The sequence below is a fragment of the Anarrhichthys ocellatus genome, unplaced genomic scaffold (assembly GCF_004355925.1).
Source record: "Anarrhichthys ocellatus isolate YVR2014 unplaced genomic scaffold, GSC_Weel_1.0 scaffold25, whole genome shotgun sequence".
NCBI lineage: Eukaryota > Metazoa > Chordata > Actinopteri > Perciformes > Anarhichadidae > Anarrhichthys > Anarrhichthys ocellatus.
The window spans coordinates 3,141,759-3,160,356 of record NW_022280055.1 but is presented as its reverse complement, the minus strand read 5'-3'; the positions used below and the strand labels follow the sequence as shown (position 1 = coordinate 3,160,356).

At 39.8% G+C, this 18,598-nt stretch overlaps 1 protein-coding gene across 1 annotated transcript in view; it reads left to right on the top strand.

The window, feature by feature from the left end:
* scara5 (scavenger receptor class A, member 5 (putative)) overlaps window positions 1-18,598 on the top strand; it is a 78,925-nt gene that overhangs the window by 42,066 nt on the left and 18,261 nt on the right. Inside the window, exons 4-9 of the mRNA XM_031861818.1 lie at window positions 4,810-5,009; window positions 5,264-5,442; window positions 5,582-5,708; window positions 5,889-6,057; window positions 11,053-11,133; window positions 14,125-14,232. Coding sequence (XP_031717678.1) covers window positions 4,810-5,009; window positions 5,264-5,442; window positions 5,582-5,708; window positions 5,889-6,057; window positions 11,053-11,133; window positions 14,125-14,232 — 864 coding nt within the window. The remainder of the gene's footprint in view (window positions 1-4,809; window positions 5,010-5,263; window positions 5,443-5,581; window positions 5,709-5,888; window positions 6,058-11,052; window positions 11,134-14,124; window positions 14,233-18,598) is intronic.

Sequence of the window (18,598 nt, the reverse complement as noted above, 5' to 3'; positions counted from 1 at the left end):
AAAAACATGATCGTGTGTGTGTGACTTTGCAGGGACCATGACTCGGAATTATGTTATGAGGACTCGCCTGCATTGTGGTGACCAAAATGTGCCAGGATCTTAGTTATTTGTTTGGGGGTTACTCTTGGCTTTAGATTAGATTTGGGTTGAGGTTCGTGTTGAATGCACTGTAAAGAAGCTAACAAATTAAGACTAAGTCTAGGGAAAGTCCTCACAAGTATAGCAAGATAAGGTTTGTGCACGCGTGAAAGAAAGAGCTACAGAGAGAACATCCAACAGAAAGAGTCTTTGTGCAATAAATAGACAGCCATCCAGATCCCATCTTTCTAAGGTTGCATGAACTGCACATGAACATTTACATCATGATCTTTTGTCTAACTTTAACCAAGTCATTTTTTTGCCTAAACATAACTTATTGTTTCACAATGGGACATTGTGCGTGTCTGAAAGTGTGATATTATGCTGATGAAACATATTTATGAAACGTATTTTCGGTTCACAATCCGCAGCACTCAACATACCTCGTGGTTTGCAGAAAAGTTCAATGCCAACATTTATTTTCACAGTTTGGTATACGCATTTACGTAGTTCAGTATGAGTTCACTGTAGTATATTGGTCATTTAAAATGATTCATATCTATCAAATAAGTGATTACCCTTTTGGCCAGCTTTTGCTCTTTAGGTAATGTTTTGATTGTTTACTGAAAGTGCTAATCATGTTGAATGCAGATAAAACACTGCAAGTAATATGAATCCACTGCTAGCATAGAAGACCATGTGAGGACTGAACAAACAGTTCTCATTTCAACACACACTGAAGTCCAGCTGTCGTGCTGGACCACTCTCCGAACATTTGGTTCATGAATGTCCTCTACTCCACAGAAAAATCCAAAGACCATGAAGCTGTGAATTTGGGACTAATCTGTTTTGAGTATTGCTGCCATCCATGTGTGTGAAATAAAGAGGAAAGAATAGGAGGTCAATGGAAAAAACTATGACTTGAGATGACTTTCCCATCCTACAGAGCTGAGCTGAGAGGTTTGAAATGGATTTGTCAGACATGTGTATCTTCTTTCAGTTAATTTCTCACCATCTTCGCCTGAAGTCGTTTAACACCCGCTCATCTCTCCTGTTGTAACTCAATAGCAGTCTGACATTATGAGGGTCGATGACTGAAAGAGAAGTACAATGACAGCTATCTGGGTTAAATGTCTTTTCCCTACTGTTTTTTTATATATAAATTCATGTATGTTTGTTTTTACTAGTGATTTCAAGAGGTATTCTGGATAAAACTATACATTTTAACCCACTGCAGTTTGATTTACAGTTCAAGACAGTTACCTGCTTCTTTAAACATTTATATTTAATAAATGTCCACTTTGTTAAATGGGTAAAAATATCCTTACACTTGTCCGAAAAAATGACAATTGCGCCGTATCATTATTACTGCTTTAGGAATAATAGTGTGAATAGAAAAGCCTTAAATCTCCATTCTGTTCCCTGACAGTGACCTCTGTGGTCTGGTTGATTGTATATGCAGAGCTCTCCATGTTAACAAAGCTGCAGTTCAACAGACATCAACTAGTGGAGAGTGATTTCTAATGCTGATTGATAATTCCTTTGGGCGGTGTAACCAGAGGAAACAAAGTGAGACATGCGGAGGAAAATCTGTTCAAATGCGTTCTGGCAACCAAGTATGATAATAAGCTTACATGTCTTCACTCTAATACCCCACAGTTGTCCTGAACTGTGAGAACCCCCAACCCCCAAGCAGTCTGTGGTTAAGAAATGTAATTCTGCACCTTCAATTAGAAAAACCACATTGTTCAGTTCCCCTGACAAATTTCCGAAAATTTGGAAACCATTCTTGGATTACGTTAACACTGAGCTCTGTGCCGCTGCTCCACCTGTAACTTTCAAAGTATCCTAACAAGATTAACAAACAGAAATTTATCCACGTATGTTTTGTCGCTTTTCGAGAAAATTGTTTTCCAAAGTGTAAACATTTTATAAGCTAAATTAAGAAAAACAGATTTTATGCTGACCACGGTAGATGTTTTGTAAATTAAGAAAGAGTTTCAGAAACCCAAAGTGATGCTGTCGCCCTCATCCTCGTCCTTCTCGTTTTCATCCTTCTTCTTCTTTCTGACCTTCTCATGCCGCGCTCAAACAACACAATATTCGGTCACTGTGTCAGATTAGACGATTGTAGAGTCATGAATTCTTGGTGTGACTCGGAAAGACATGACAAAGTTTACCATCGGGAAGGAAGTGCTAGAAACTGAGTTCAAGGAACAAGAATTAAACTTCAATTGCAGTGTGTATGATGCTGGCTGTCTAGTGTTCAGAAAAATAAAAAATAAAAAATGAAATAAAAACTGAGATATTTCCTCTGTTGCAAATTCCTCCTCACAGCATCAACAACATAATTCCCTCTTTGCTCCGCCATGTTTGCGATTGTACCAGGAAGAGCGCTCTGTGCTCCTATTGGTCAAAGTCGTGGACATGAGGGAACACTTCGCAAAAAAACAAACATGCTAGTCTTTCTGTCGGGACATTTTGTGGTGTCCCAGGTGTACAATGTACTACACGGGACACACACAATCGAATGTCATAATGACGCCCATTATTGTACCTGATCCGGTCGAGACACCCTATGTCTGCAGGTTGAGCTATAAAATTGGGCTGATAAAGTCTGAACTGGGCATAAGGGTTTGCCTTATTACACACACTTGCAGTAATTGTGAGTAGTCAAGTGTCTGCTTGTACGATGTATTTCAGGTAACTGCCGCAGTGCCAAAGTGCCTTTAGGACTGCAAGCATGAGGAGGTTCATTGTGCTTGGTTATTAACGAGGCCCTGCAAATATATAACGTAATCAAGCTCAGATGGTTTGACAGTTTTACTCAGTTTCCACAAAAGGAACGAAAAGGTAGGATCAACCATACGGCACTACGGTCTCAATCAAGTGACTGTGAGAAATGTACATTCAGTAGCTGAGAGGAGTGAAACAATAAAATAAGCATCTAAAAAGTTATTTCGACTAATATTGGTTGACTATATGTTCTTCTTTTCTTCATTCTGAAGCACCAGTACTGCTGAGAAACTCCATTCCAGGTTCTGGTTGATCTATAATTTGTGTGTTCACCAATGCTGACAGACCATCATTTAGCAATTAAGCGCTCTGTGTAGTGGAGAGATTTGGGCTTATTTAGTTTTTCAGGTCATTAGGAATAAACCTAACACACGTAATGAGCGGGGAATTGAGATGGTTTGTTTGCAGCACTTCTGGCTTTGCAGCAATTTTCTTCGCTCTGAGGTCATGCACACGTTTCTTGGTCTTGATGCTTGCGCATAAAGCCACACACAAACTTTGATATGGTATGTGATATGGGACTGTTAGGGGCATAACCGTGTCCAAGAGCATGTAGCATGTGGGACGGGAATTCTCTGCTTCCCCTCATTTCCCAAGTTATTCCCTTTTTTTCTCCATTGGAGGAATTTTGCACACATCGGTCCCCGCTATCCCACAGAGAGAATGTCGTCATGGCGTAACACTAAGGATCTGGTTTCAAAATATCTCCCAGGCTATCGAGCCGTTACCATGCAACTTGCTCTCAACATAACATGAAACCGAGGAGCTTTTTCTTATTAGGCACGGTGGAGAACAGAGGAAAAGAAAAAGAAGAAGTGGCCTTTATGCAACAGCCAAAAACAAGACAAGAAAGCTTCATCAGTTATATGTTGACTGTTGGCAAATGTGAAGTAACAGCTAAATACACTCGTGTGTAATTCAGATGATGTTGTCCTCAAACTCTCCACAAACTCTCATGTTGTCCCTCTTCCTTCATAATTCTGTTTCTTTCAGATTTGCGTGTTTACAATTTGTCATCAAAAAGTTCCTCTAATTGAATATATATTTAAGGTTAAGTTATGTTATTACACATTATAACAAATAGATGATGAGACAAAAAACAAAATGCACTTTCTTGTCATTTTAATGGATAGGCAAGGTCAACAAATAAATTAGTACTCAGACCCTTTGCTTTGGTAAAAGTACCAGTACTACAATGTAAAAATACTCCAGTACAAGTAAAGGTTTGTTCTGGTTGGGCCTCCTCCAAAGGGTTCAAAAGATACTTTTTTTTTTTTATGCTTTAATCCTCTTTTTTAAATAATAAACAATATTTAATGTTCAACAATGTGTTGTATTTAACAAGCTCATCATATCTTGTCTAAAGTAACTAGGAAGTATAGTTGTCAGACAAATTTAGTAGAGTAAAATGTACAATATTTCCCTATGGAGTTTAAACTGGTGTAAAAGTACCTAAAAATTGTACTTAAGTAGTTCTCGAGTAAAATGCGCTTATCGTAGTTACTTTCCATCATTAGAAATCGATATGTCATATCTTTAAAAAACACTCTGGGCTAATGCTCTCCCTCCTGCAAGTATTGGACGAACATCAACACGAAGAGGCCAACTTAAACATCGGTCAAAATGAAGACAGAATTTCCACAATATGCTGTCAGTAAACACAGAGAACCTCACAGTGAGCCAACTCTAGAAACTACTTTTGAAGTCATCAAAATATTGGTCTAATTTAACAAAACAATACATTTAGCAAGAATAGATAATCAAAATTAGAGCAAGCGACTTAGTCAACATCTGCTCTGCATTTAAGTGCTGGCTGGGTCTAAGCTGACAGTAGTGATTGATAGTAAATGATAGTCGTTTTCGGGACTGAGGGATCATTGCATCAACACCAAAAACAAATCTCTCACTCTCTTTTCTTTCTCTTTCTCTCCCCAGTCTCTCGTTCCCAGGTGTCTTCTAAGCGGCAGGAGGTGCTTATGGAGAACGTGACCCGGATGTCTGAGCACTCTCGGCTCCTCCAGCCGACCCTGGGCGAGGCGTCCACTCAGGCCGACCTGCTGGAGAACATCTGGAAAATGGAGAATCTCTTCCAGAACCACAGCGACTGGCTGCAGAGGCTGGAGATCCTCATCAAGGTACGACAGAAGACTGTCAAAAAGCAAAACAAGAGCTTCTACAAAGCAGGATTTTAGACCTGCCGTCTTCCAGGACATGAATATAGTTTGATGATGACGGAGTATTCAGTGACAGTAAAGGAGATACGTATAGAGTTTTAGATTAATACTCAACAATCAGTGTTTTTCACTGGGATTTTCAAGTGCTTATCTTTATAAGTGACACTTTTGATGAATTACTTTAGTTTAATAGTTTTAAGTTATTTCACCCACAGAGCCTGGAGGTGGAGCTGAGGAGCAGCCAGGCTCACTCCCTTCAGTCAGAGGGCTACCTGGTGCAGCTGGACGACAGGTTGTCCTCCCTAAGCAGCTCCACCGGCAGGAACCTGACGGGCTTGAGTGCAGAGGTGTCCCGAGCCTCCACCTGGCTCCAGGACCAGGACCTCCTGTTCAGGTACACATTTATTTTACAGTAAAAATCCTCATTTCCAAAGCGTGGAAGTGTAATTCCATCACAACAGAGACTCTGTATGACATAATAAATTGAATTAGAGGAATAAAGTTCTATTTGTTTCTGTTGTTTTATCTGTCAGGGAAACCTCAGGACAGGTGAGCAGGCTGACAGAGAAACTGGACGAGGTCAATTGGACGGTGGGAGCTGTCAATCACACCTTCAGCAACGACATCAGTATTCACCACGTGAAGATACAAGACTTGCAGGTTCATCACAGTATTCTCAAAAATGTCCTATCAATTTAACGACATTTTGAAAGCTCAAAGTCAACATTTATAAGATACACGACTGACATAATACGTATCTAACTAGGAAATCTGACTGCAGCAAAGTGTGGAACTACTGCAGCTGTTGACACTCCCTCTGCCTGTACTCCTGCTGCTCAGATCCAGATCAGCAACATAACAGAGGACACCAGCAGTTTATGGGTGACCCACGTCCACACGGAGGCTCAGCTGAGGAACGAGATGGAAATCCTCAACACAATCACAGAGGACCTCCGCCTGAAGGACTGGGAGCACTCCCTGACCCTGAAGAACCTCACCATATTTGAAGGTCAGCAAAGAAACATTTTCAGATTGCTGCCCTGAATGCAAAAGAGCCCCTTTTTAAAACTTGTGTTGAACCAAGAAAGGGGACCAAAGGGGACAATTCAATTCTTCATTTTGGCCCAAGAGTGACCCAAGTGCCCCTGTCATTGGCCCTGTCATTGGCATTTGTGGTTAGCTTTAGTACTCCTGTCCAGTAAGCTCTAATTATGTGATGTGCAGGTCAAAAGGCGTCAAAATGTCCAAGTTTGAACTGGGCTAAATTGCTTTGAGAAAAGAAGTCTGATCATGACAAAAATGAGACTTCATGGATAACATGCATGTGTGCAAAATACCAACATTAAGGACAAAGAATCTTTCATTTAATTTAGTGAAATATACAAAACAAGACATCTACACAGTTTTGTTTGCAAAGTTACACGAGTAGGAGAACTTGAGAATTTAAAACTCTTATTGTTATGAATCCCTCTATAATCCCTTTGCGCTCCAAAAAGATCGTTTACACTAGTGGGTCTGAGCCAATGGATGTTTGCGTCGTGATTGGATGCAAGTGACCGTAGCATGCTAACATGGTTTTACACCGTGGGATTACCACCCCGGGGTATTGAGCAACTCTGAATGTTCTTCCTCAAATCTCTCCAGATCTGATTAGTCCCGACGTGGTACGACTCTAACTGCCAGGGCACAAAATGACTTTCCCCGGTTTGTTAAAATCAGAATACGTATGCTATGACGTAATGCTGGCAGGGGACGCGGCCTGAGCTGATTGATGGCAACTCAAACCGAACAAGACCCCTGAACTCGCATCTGTGTCACATGTGGGTGGGATGCCGTTTCTCCTGGGCCTGGAAACAATTGTGGGATAAATTTAGACTCGACTACGTCCAGGTTGAAAACTCAACCACTCAGCTCTGTCATTAGTTTTAGCTCCGCAGCCCATTTGTTTGTTGTTAGCTTGCAGGTACCTTAGCCAAGAAATGTTTTGCATTTCAATGTTTATACTCCCCTGTTGTGTTCCCTTGTCGTGCCTCCTTTTCTCCGTCCTCTTCTCCCTTTTCTTCTTCTTCAGTTCATCTGCCTTTAATTCCTCTGTGACTCACGCAGGGATGTTCTTGCCACACATGTTGTATTAATGATAAAGACACATGAGAAGCTGTTTTAAAATGTTGCCTGGAGTCTTTTACCTCTCCAGGTGGTAAATGATTGTACAACATGGTATCTTTCACAGTACTTTGCGCCCACTAAGTGAAAATGTATCAGGCGATTTTGATTACAACTTAATTATCGTATTGTATCATATTGTATTTTTTTTTTATTTATTATACTATATTGATCTCTTTATTAAGGGGGAAATTTGTCTCTGCATTTGACCCATCCCTGTATATAGGGAGCAGTGGGCTGCCAATGACAGGCGCCCGTGCAGCCTGGGGTTCAGTGTATTGCTCAGGTACACTTTGACACATGACACGTCCCAGTCGAGGATCGAACCGTTGCCAGACAACCCTCTTAACCCAGTGAGCCACAGTCACTGTGTGTGTGTGTGTGTGTGTGTGTGTGTGTGTGTGTGTGTGTGTGTGTGTGTGTGTGTGTGTCTGTGTGTTAGACAGAGAGTGGGAGACATTGTGTATTCACATTCATTTGAGTTCCGTCTTTGTGTTTGGAGATATTTGCTGACGTTTATGAATAGGCCCACACGCTGTTATGTAAAGACACCAACAAGAAATAGGTCCTTTGTTAGTTCCTGTTTGATCTTTTGCTCCAGTGGTGAGGATAAAACTCTCGCATTGCCAACAATAATAAGAAAATGCCATCTTTTGGACTACAGTGCGTTAGCTAGAGTTAATCAAAACAGTAAAAGACAGATAAACAGATGTGAATGAAACTTGCAATGAAGCTCAGTAAAACTGAGGGGAGCTACAATTCAGGTGATGATTCTCTGTGTTCGTTACTATAAGCGACTCCTTTCACATTGAAACTATAACAACACACTAGTATAATGAAAAATATCTATTATAGCTGCTTTAAACTTCCAAACCTATACTTTGGCTGTTGCTTATGTAGCCGAGTTCCCAGGGGGCTTTAAGTTTATTGTTATGGTGACCTATATTTGAAAACAAATTTATCATATGAGACTACTCAGAGTTACATAATTACTGGATAGGTCTTTTCTCTCAAGCTAATTCACAGTTGTTTCTCCAAGTTTTGCGATAAGATGACACAACTTCATACATAAGTGTTATTGAAATCCAGATTACCATGTCACAGGGTTTTCCCACAGCAGTGGTGACATGTACATATTTGGATGGATGCTGAGTTAGTCATATGTTATGACTCGCTTTGAGCGGAGCTGAGGCCTGGAAACGTTTACAGCCCTCTGTGTCGTCTGATGACCATGAATGAACATTTTGAGTGGTTTTCTTTACTCGTGAAGAGTTACTTAGCTCAGTTGAGGCTGGCCTACACAAACTCACATTCAACTCGCATCATTATTTATTTATTTATTTTGTTGCTTTTTATTTGTAACAATTTTAATGTATGTTACCAATATATATCTCTTACTATGTCGATCCATTGCACAGACTGAGAGGCTCCTTCTTCTACAGGTTTTTAGTATTTGGGTTTTATTTGAAGGCAACCAGGAGAAGTTCTAATCCAAGATACAATATTTTACGATAATGTCTCTAAGGGTAAATAGGTAAATATATATCTTCTTATACTATATCGTCTCTGAGTAACAGTATCTGTAAAGCCAAGGCACTTTGTGGACTAAATCGCTCAGAACAAATCACTTTCAAACACAACCCAGTTGTCTCAGATTAGGGACATACATTGAACATTTTAGCCTCATTTTGATCACAGTTTTGTCCATCTGTTCTTTGTTAAAAATCCCTGATAATGCCTTGGGTCGTTCGTCACCGTGAGGGATTTCGCAACACGCTCCTTATCTCCCCTTACATTTAACATGCATATAGTCCCATCACAGCTTTTTGTGGTCTCTGCTGAGACCTTCCGTCTCCAAAAAAAGACAAGCTCACTGCTCTGCTGCTCCATCCTGCAATAGATGTGTAGCACAGACTGGATGTTTGATGGAGGCGCCTGAACTCCTGTTGTATTCTTGGACTCAGTGCTGTCAGATGTTTTCAGGGTGATCCTGAAGGGGCCGCTGAGCTTGTTATTGTGGCAACACTGGCAACTGAACGAACACACTCTGAGAGCCAGGAGATTAATAATGTGAAGCTCTACTAAAACAAACTATTAACAAGGACATCATTTCTACACGACCACCAGGGTGAACTGTACCAAAGTTTAGGCATGCAGACACAAACTTTAAAAAGCTCAGTGAGTCCAGCTTTATCTCACTGCTGTTGAACAGAAACGTTGGGGTTTAACTCTTAAGATTTGATATATTTATTCATACCCAACATCACAATAAAAAGTCATTAAGAAGAGAAAAGGGAAAACTTCAGTATCTCTATCAGTGGAAAAATGGAACCAGGCATCTTCATGCTATATGAAGAGTCAAGGGTTCACAAAAGTCAGTAGGATTCATCTTCTGGGGGCTGTGAACAAAATTTAATTTCTTGCCCCAGCAAGTTTTCCATTATCCAGTGAAATATCTATTAGATGACTAAAACATAATTTTGTATAAATATTCATGTTTCCCTATGATGAAATCTGTGTATAGAATAGCCTATATAGTGAAATTCATTGGTGTTGGCTAAACCCAAGAAAGATAATTAAATAAAAACAGTAGACAGAGAGGCTGACTCCTGGCCAAAATAATTACAAACACTCAGTACAAACACTCAGACAATTAAGCCCTTTTCTACCCAGTCATTTGCTACATTTTGACTGACTAAAACTGCAACATCTGTTGTTCGTGTTATATTGTGGACTGCTGACCATTCATGGGTCCGTGGGGTACTGTGAAAGTGTGCAGAAGTCCAAGATCTGTAGCAGATTAAGTCTTCCCAAAACTGACAAGACTCAGGTCAGATCAGGTCTTCAGGTCAAATCTGCACAAAGGATTTCAAAATGAAGATGGTCCCTACAGAAACTCTACAGAAACAATGGAAGGGGAATGTTTACCATTTGTTATTTAAAACGAAACTTTTTAAATCAACAATTAATCGAAATAGCCAATTGTTTTCTCTGTTGATACAGAATATCCATACAAGGATAGAAATGAGAGAACACACACATTTACACCCAGCGTCACCTCTTAATGTGACCTTTTAGCAGGCTCCTGACCTGCGGTCACCAGTTAAGTGTGTCCAGTTGTGAAGCTGCTCGAGGCAGCAGCAGGCAGATCTGTATCTCAACGCCGGCTGTTTATCGGCACCAGAAACTTGCAAATGAAGAACATTAGAGGCTCTGAAGGATCAGAACCCCTGGACAAAAACAAGCCCTGAATTTCTAAGCATTCCCACAAGCTGTGTTTTGGTCCACCTTGTTAAACATGTGGCTCCCATTGTGGCCAGGCCCCTCTCGCTCTCGCTCTTGCTCTCGCTCTCTCTCCCTCTCTCTTTCTCACTGTATGTGTGTGTCTCTCTTGCCCTCTTTCAATCACTATTTGGCTTTTTTTTCACTCACTTTCTCCAAGTAAAACAACATTTTTGGATTGAATCCTTAAACTACTTGTAAGACCCAGTTTGGCCTACATTTTGGCTGGTGTGTGTGTGTGTGTGTGTGTGTGTGTGTGTGTGTGTGTGTGTGTGTGTGTGTGTGTGTGCGTGTAGCTACTATGATGAATGAGGAATAGGACTGAGGTTTCCTGACATTGATAAAATCATTATATGGTCTCATGTTTTCCCTTTTCAAGTGATAATCTACATGATTCCTGATTGATTTTGGCAAAACCTTTGATGATAAGCGATCCAACATGCAGTTATTAAGTGTTATTGAGTGTCTCTTATATTTGTGTTAGTATTTGCATTGTTTGCGTGGTATTACCAACTCATAGTGTAATCAATTGTGAGCTTAATTGTGTTTCTTTTTGCAGGACCTCCGGGGCCAAAGGGAGAGAAGGGTGATACTGGACCACTGGGGCCCCCTGGGGCTCCTGGGTTGACAGGTCTGCGAGGTGGGTACAACCAGACAACCAGTCCTCAGTTTTTGAATTGCATACAAATGGCCGAAGACCTATTCAAAGAATAGTTTGAGATTTTTGGAAATACTTTGTTTCTAGCAGAGTTAGATGATACGATCGATACCACTCACAAATGTGTCCGTTAAATATGAAGACTGAGCGAGGTCCTGATGGCCCGAACATATAAGGCACATATATACATAACCAAAGCGTAGACCTTTGTTACGTGTTACGCCCACATGTCTCTCCCCTCGTTTCCTGTTTGACTCAATACTAAATTGAAATACCATTGCTTCAAACTTCAATGCCAACCACTGCAAACATATCCTCAACCTGTGGGAAATGCTGTGAAATTGTGGCTTTGGAAGTATTACACACATCTTTGTCATACCTGTAAGTCAGGAAAGATCAGTATATTGCACACAGAATAGTGTGAAGCCAGAGTGACACAAGCAGTGTCAATAATGGACTGTTGTGGTTTTTAGATGACTTTTACAAGAACATAGGTCATAAAATGCACTTGCCCTATAAATTTCCAATGTAAACACCAAATTTTGAGTTACAAGCCTTTTTTAACGTAAAAGGATTTAGCTGGAGTTATGACCTCTGCTTTTGTGATTAAATTCAGTTGTTTTAATAATGCAGTGAGCACAGAGAATAAAAACAGGTCATATGAATCCCCTTAAGAAAACAAAGCCCCAGACTTTGGATGGGGATTTATTTTCAGACAGGGTGTGGACGTGGCCTGTGGGACGGGTCATCTATCTTCGTCTCGTAGGTAATTCCACCAAAAACCACAACATGAACCCTCATCCAGACAGAACTGGCACCTCAGACCCATGGAATGACTTATTTTCATAGATACTGTAAGATAAATTCAACAACAATGTGAATCCAGATGTTTTGGGACCCTTTCCAGCTTGGTACCTCTTGAATCATCAACCCAGCTCCTCCCCTGTCATCAACTTATCCACATTCCCTAACCGATGAAATGCAGCTCTCACGTTTCCAAGAAGCATTATCTTCCTGCTGAAAGCAAACCCCCCCCCCCACCACGGCCATAGTTCCAGGAAATAGTGAAAAAAATAAATGTTAACTGTAGGGAAGGAGGAAATGGGCGAGAGCAGTCTCTGTGATAATTGTGATGCATGCGATTAGAACTGATGATGAGTCCTATCTCCTGGTATATTAGACCAGGCAGCAACCTCCGGGTCTGAAAGGGAAGCCAATGCGGAGGTGCCTCAAACTTGCATTCTTTCTGGTTGCAAAAAGAAGTCCAATTCTATAGAGGTCAAGAAGAAAAATACCCTACTTCTGAGGGTTCTGAGTTTAGAGTAAAACAGATGATAAAGCAGGGTATGCTTTAGGACGTGGCTACCTTGCGATGGACAGGCCACTACCATGGTGTTGTCCAGTCTTGGAGTTGTCTGGGTTTTCATCCTTTTCACAGTGGGTTTTAAGTTTATGAAAGTAAATTGTAACATTTTGATCGCCTAAAAATGTCTTACTCAGTGTTGTACTTAGCTCCACCACCATGGTTTCATAAAACAAGATGCAAAGTCAAAAAATTCCAAACTCCAGGCTTCAAAACTCAAGTCCACCAATGGATGATGTCCAATGGATGACGTTACGGTGACTACCTCCACTTCTACTCCAGTCTTATAGACTACCTGACCCAATTAGACTTCATATATCATTGACGCTGCCAGGGGGTTCTCTGGTATAATCAATCGAGTGGACCTTTTATATAATTACTTGTTGACCTTATCAATCAAACAGCAAATGATGCATCATATTGGAACCGAACAACACTAACTAGTCAGTGTTATTATATACTACACAAGGCCAGTAAGGCTCCATATATTGTTCTCAGCCTGGACAACATTGCAGGCAAATTTTAGGTGGTAGTTTTATTGTTTATCCAAATATATTGCATTAAGAGCTAAGCTAATTTTCTTTCATTTCACATCACCAATAATCTGTATCTGCAGCACATGCCCTTCTGTTACTCCATTTCTATTAAAGCTTACAGAATTCATCATCAGGCTCTAATAACCCTTTTGGGCTTGTTGAATGATATTGTTGGACATTTCTGCAGAGCACTTAGCACTCCTTCCAGAGAATGATGGATCGCATTTTCACAGTGGGCTTTTTGAGGGAGACATGACCTCATCCATCATCAGTTCATTTTGTGTCTCTGTCTCTAATGCATTCAGTGTAATTATGTCATTCAGATTGCTGAGTAGTCACAACAATGTAATCAGAGCATATCGGGGTAGAGCGACAAGATTTAGCTTCATGCTTCAACGGTTCAATCAATAACTCATTAGCACATTGATCTCAAGACATTTCAGTGTGCTTACTGCCAACAGAAGTTCTCATTGTGAGCCACAGGGTAGGACTCTGCAGAAAATTGTTTTATGCAACAAAAGAGCGTAGGCACGCATTCAGAGATTTGAGGCGTTGGCAGATGGTGGAAGAAGTGGCAGGGCAGGGAGGGGGGAAAGGACGCAGTAAGGCTTATTGGAATTGTATCATAAAGTCCTAATGTTATTACTATTTTTCAAATTGCCATGGTATACAGTGAGATTTGCAATGATTTGTACATAAAACATAATTTAAATAAGTTATTAATGAAGACAAAGTCCTTGCTATAGTCATTTCTAATTTTGCACCACAGCAGCACCTCTAATTCATGGATTAGATTTGATTGGATGCTTTCATCTTTAAATGCCAATTAGAAGGAGTTTGCGTTAACTTTGAACTTGAATTTCATAAATTAAAATCTGATCATCTCTGCACTAAACAAAAATGTATTAAATTATCTTTACATGATTTACTTTAAAGCAGGTAAAGGCCACAATAGTTAAGGAACTTTGAATGGTGTCATAGCTGATGTTGACTCTGATGAAGGATGTTGCAGTATATTATGTATATACACCGTTTTCCTATTTGATGATTATCGATCATCTGTTTGTGTTTCAGGGTTTACAGGAGAAAAAGGGATCCAGGGCAACCAGGGAATTAAAGGGTCTGTCGGGGTCAGCGGTTTTCAGGGAGAAAAAGGAGACTTTGGACCTGCTGGTCCCAGAGGTATGTCTTGTATTTCTCATATTAATCAATACATTTTACACTCCTTAATTATAGCGTATACTCTATATAATACCAGTTGATTTTTGGTAATTTCTGTCTTGATGCATTGAAGTCAAGGCCACGAATGTTCATCTAGAAAACATATTGAAGCAGAAGAACATACAGCACAGATTAAACATTATAATCAAAATACAATATAACAATCACAATGCTGTGTGCTTTATGGGGTAACAGTAGTAGTCACATTAAAGTCACCCACTCACCCAACAGGTCGTCATCCACATGTCAGTAGAAAGAGCCTGTTGCACCCTGCAGTCTTGTACAACGGCTTCATCTTGTCAACGCGTTCACGGCTCAAATCATTTTAGACTTTTCAGATGGCTGCTTGAGATATTGACTTTTTTTCTGCCAGAGTAGAAAATTCCTTCAGCACAACCAAGTCTTTCACACATCGTCCATCACTAACAGGTGGCACTAGGTTCCTTTTTTTGTTTTGCCACGGAAGTTATAATTGCTGAACTATCCACATTTTCCTTTATTTATTCCATGGAAACAGGTGTCTGTGCATCAAGTCAGATGTTTCAAATGCGTCGATGCAAGTAAATATTTTAACATATATAATTATTACAAAATCAACTTTAAAAAGGTTAATATATTTTTCTGAGCATCATAAACATTGAAAATGACTTACGAGGAGAAAAAAAGGGTTTTTAGCATGCTAATTTACTTAATTCGGCACAAATGTTTCAACACTACTGTGTCTTCATCAAACATAATGCAAACGCATATATAAATAGCTGTATTGTATTGCTGTAAGTGTCAAGTAACAGGCCTTACATTTGTTAAAATCACACCAAAGACTTATAAACCAGTTAGTAGATAAAGAGTCCAATGGAAAGTTCATTTTTATTTTCCTGACATAGTTAAAGGTATTCAGGGACCCATATGCTTTTCTAGAAAGTCCACTGCCTCTTTAGGAGTTTAAGTAAGCCAATAATTCTTATATTTGATACAAATTCCATAAGGAGCATTTAATAGCTGAGCAAAACAGCTGAATATACTATTATGCATTGTGAGAGAAAATCAGGAAATTGTTCACCATTCTGTATATCCAGTAGTTTTCCATTGCACCCGATAAATATATATTTCTTTGACATGAGCGTTCAAATTTTCTAAGTAGACTTGAGTATAAGATGCCAACTTTTGGAATTGAAAATATTTTTGAACAGACTCAATGACCTCATGCTGCAATTTCTGTTTCTCTCTCTCTTCCCTTTTCTTCCATCCACTGATCCATCTATGTATCCATTTATCCACACCAGTCTATATCTACATAAACCCCCAGGGTGTCAATGTTTCCACTCCGGCATCACCAGCTGGACAAAGCCAACAATAACAAAAACACACTCGGAAACATACAGTATATATATATATATATATATATATATATATATATATATATATATATATATATATATATATATATATATACGTACATATATATATGTGGTTGTGTGTGTTTGCCAACAGCTGTTGCTGATCAGAGAGTTGGATTTGGCTGAAACATCCAGTGTTTGAGTCCCACTCTCCCTATTCTGGCCAGCAGCTCTCAAAACCTTGGACCAGGCTGATCTGTTGTCTTTTGTGTGAGCACATGGCTCAACACTCTGCACCAGACTCCACCCTAGATTTGATTCTTTTTAGAGGGAAACATGTGCCTTTTGCTGCTATAACTGTCCTGCCCGTACTATGTGTGTAGGTGCACAGCTATGCAGTGGGCTTTCAATGAATGATGAAGACAAGCACTTGGCCTTTAAAGTCTTAACCGGAAGAAATTATGAAACAGTATTGGACAAGAAATTGTAAAAAAAATAAACGAATTAGTGCAATGAAAAGGAAACTGGATTCAATAAAATATAAACCTTAGTGGCTTCATCACACAACCAGTGTTTTTTTAGCTTTTTACTGGAAAAAAAATGTATCATTATACAGATTTCATGTATACATCAGGGGCCTGTTTCAGCAAGTGATTGTCTCTCGTGTATGGTGTTTGTGAAATGAAAAAAATAAGGAAGAAGAAATGTTCTTCTGTTTTAAATCACAGCTTGCATGTTTAAATTTGGTGTAACAGGCCTCTGATTTGTTTGGAGTGAAAAGGTTAGCTCAGACAGCAAAAGCCACCATGGCTGAGCAAGCATGAAAAGAGTAGCACCCTTAGAAAGCTCTGGTACTGGCGGCATTGTTTGGTTGACAAGTCAATTATGTAAAGATTTGAAAACGCCACACAAATTAGTATTTTTCAAGAAAAATGGAGAGAAAATGAAGAAAACAAGGTTCTTTGGGGATGTTTGGACATCTACACTCTGGCAGTTTACAACAATGTCTGTCTGTGCTTCCACCCATCTGGGGTCTGGTTGGGTTTAACAAACCAGCGAAGGGTGAAGAGTTTGTAGACTTTCTGGTGTGAACGGGGCCTCGGCGGAAGGCAGTTGCTCAGCTGTGGATACTGAAAGCTTGTTAAAGCAGCACTGGGAAGCTTCGTGGTTTCTTTTTTATAGATGAATGGTGGATAGACTGAGCAGAGAGTGCATTAGGTGTTGGCTATTTCTTTGGTTGTAAAGCGCCACAGATCAGCTGAAGTGAACAAGTTTGCCAAAATATTGTCCGTCATTTCTTGATGTCTAAAGCTGGATTGATTATTCTTTTGGCCCGTGGGAAAGTAAAACTCCACACCGAGCTGGCAGACACACAGCCCAGAAATATATTTATCTAGGGGTTTGGAGTTCTGGTTTTGGCAACCTGATACGTCCAATATTCACTTGCATTTTAACTCTGTTTTGGTCTCCACCAACATCTCAGAAACAGTGGGATTATTGATAATGTTCACTAATAATAATAACAGTGGCCTGCTACAGCTGAAAAATAAATTTGTGTGCTGAGACTAAACAATACAGTTATTTTACCAGCTGTGAAACCAAAACAAAGTAATTTTATTTATTGTTAATACAAACAAGACAAAGAGCCTACAGCCATGATAGCACCAATGACAATACTAAAGTACTAATGTGCTTGTTAACATGCCAGCATTTGCTAATTACAATGCATCCAATAGTTGTTGAGATAAATTGGTGAAACAACAGACTAACTTCTCCATCCATACAGCTGCTAATATGGCTAAAATTGTTATTTAGTGAGGCTTTAAGAGCTTAAACGTCACACATTTACTCATAACTGCCATCTATTACCACCAGCATGCAACTTTACGAGTGCAGTTTGAAATCAAATGCCTCTGTTGTCTCTTGTGGCTTAGCAGTAGATTACCAGTGTGTTTGGTTTTTCCTGTTATTTAGTTGTTAAGGATGTGGTCAAGATGGAGGTGACACTAAAAGCTGAGGCCCTTTACAGGCAGGGTGTAGTGTTAGATACACTACTCAGACATGGAGACACACATACAGTAACACATGGGACAGAGTGTCACCTCGCCTGGCAGCTGCCCCTGTGGTCTGGGATGTGAAATAAGGATTCAAATTAAGGGTGGGATAAATGCCGACTTGAAGCTGATCCTCTTATAGCTTCATGGCAAAAACAGACTTGTGGTTTCAAACCTCATGGCTGAAAATTAGCAACGAATGGCACTGAAACAGACTCTCTCTCTCCTGCTTTGGAGGTTATTCCCCAAGTTTGAAATCGAATCATATTTTGAAACGAAAACAAATGAGAAACAGATGTATCCAAGATGATGATTGGAGGGAGGTGTCGTGCTTGAACATACTGTCATTTTGCAGAAACCACAAATGAGAGGATTTTCTCCTCACATTGATTGAGCTGTTTTTCAACATTCAAACATCTACACTGTAAAGACGCTCCAAGAAATGATCTTGACACTGGTACCTTTATTTCAGCTCTACGTCTGTCCACTCTTTTTCTGCTTCCTCTATTTCGAACTCATTCACCTCACATAAAAACAACATTTAACCACAACTTTGAGAGGTAAATTAAGAACCGGACGGAGGCCTGGTGTCCTCTAATTTTTCACATTTCATGATTATATCACAAGGCAAGATTACAGGGCAGAATTTCTTTTTGAGGCTTTTGCAAAAAAAATATACAAAGGAGAGGAAATTGGTATGAGGTGGAGGAAAGGTTTTTTTTAATCTAAACCGTTAAGCTGTTTCTGTCTTGTTTCACATTTCTTCCCCCATGTGTGCTATGTTGTGTTTGCCACTGTCTGTAGAAGGTACACATCATTGGTTTTGGTTATGAGTGTCGGGTTCAACTGATGAATAGGTCGACCATTGTTGGTATTCTTTCATGAAAGGTCCAATGTGTGAGATCTGGCCACAATTTTTGTTTAAAACATAAAAAA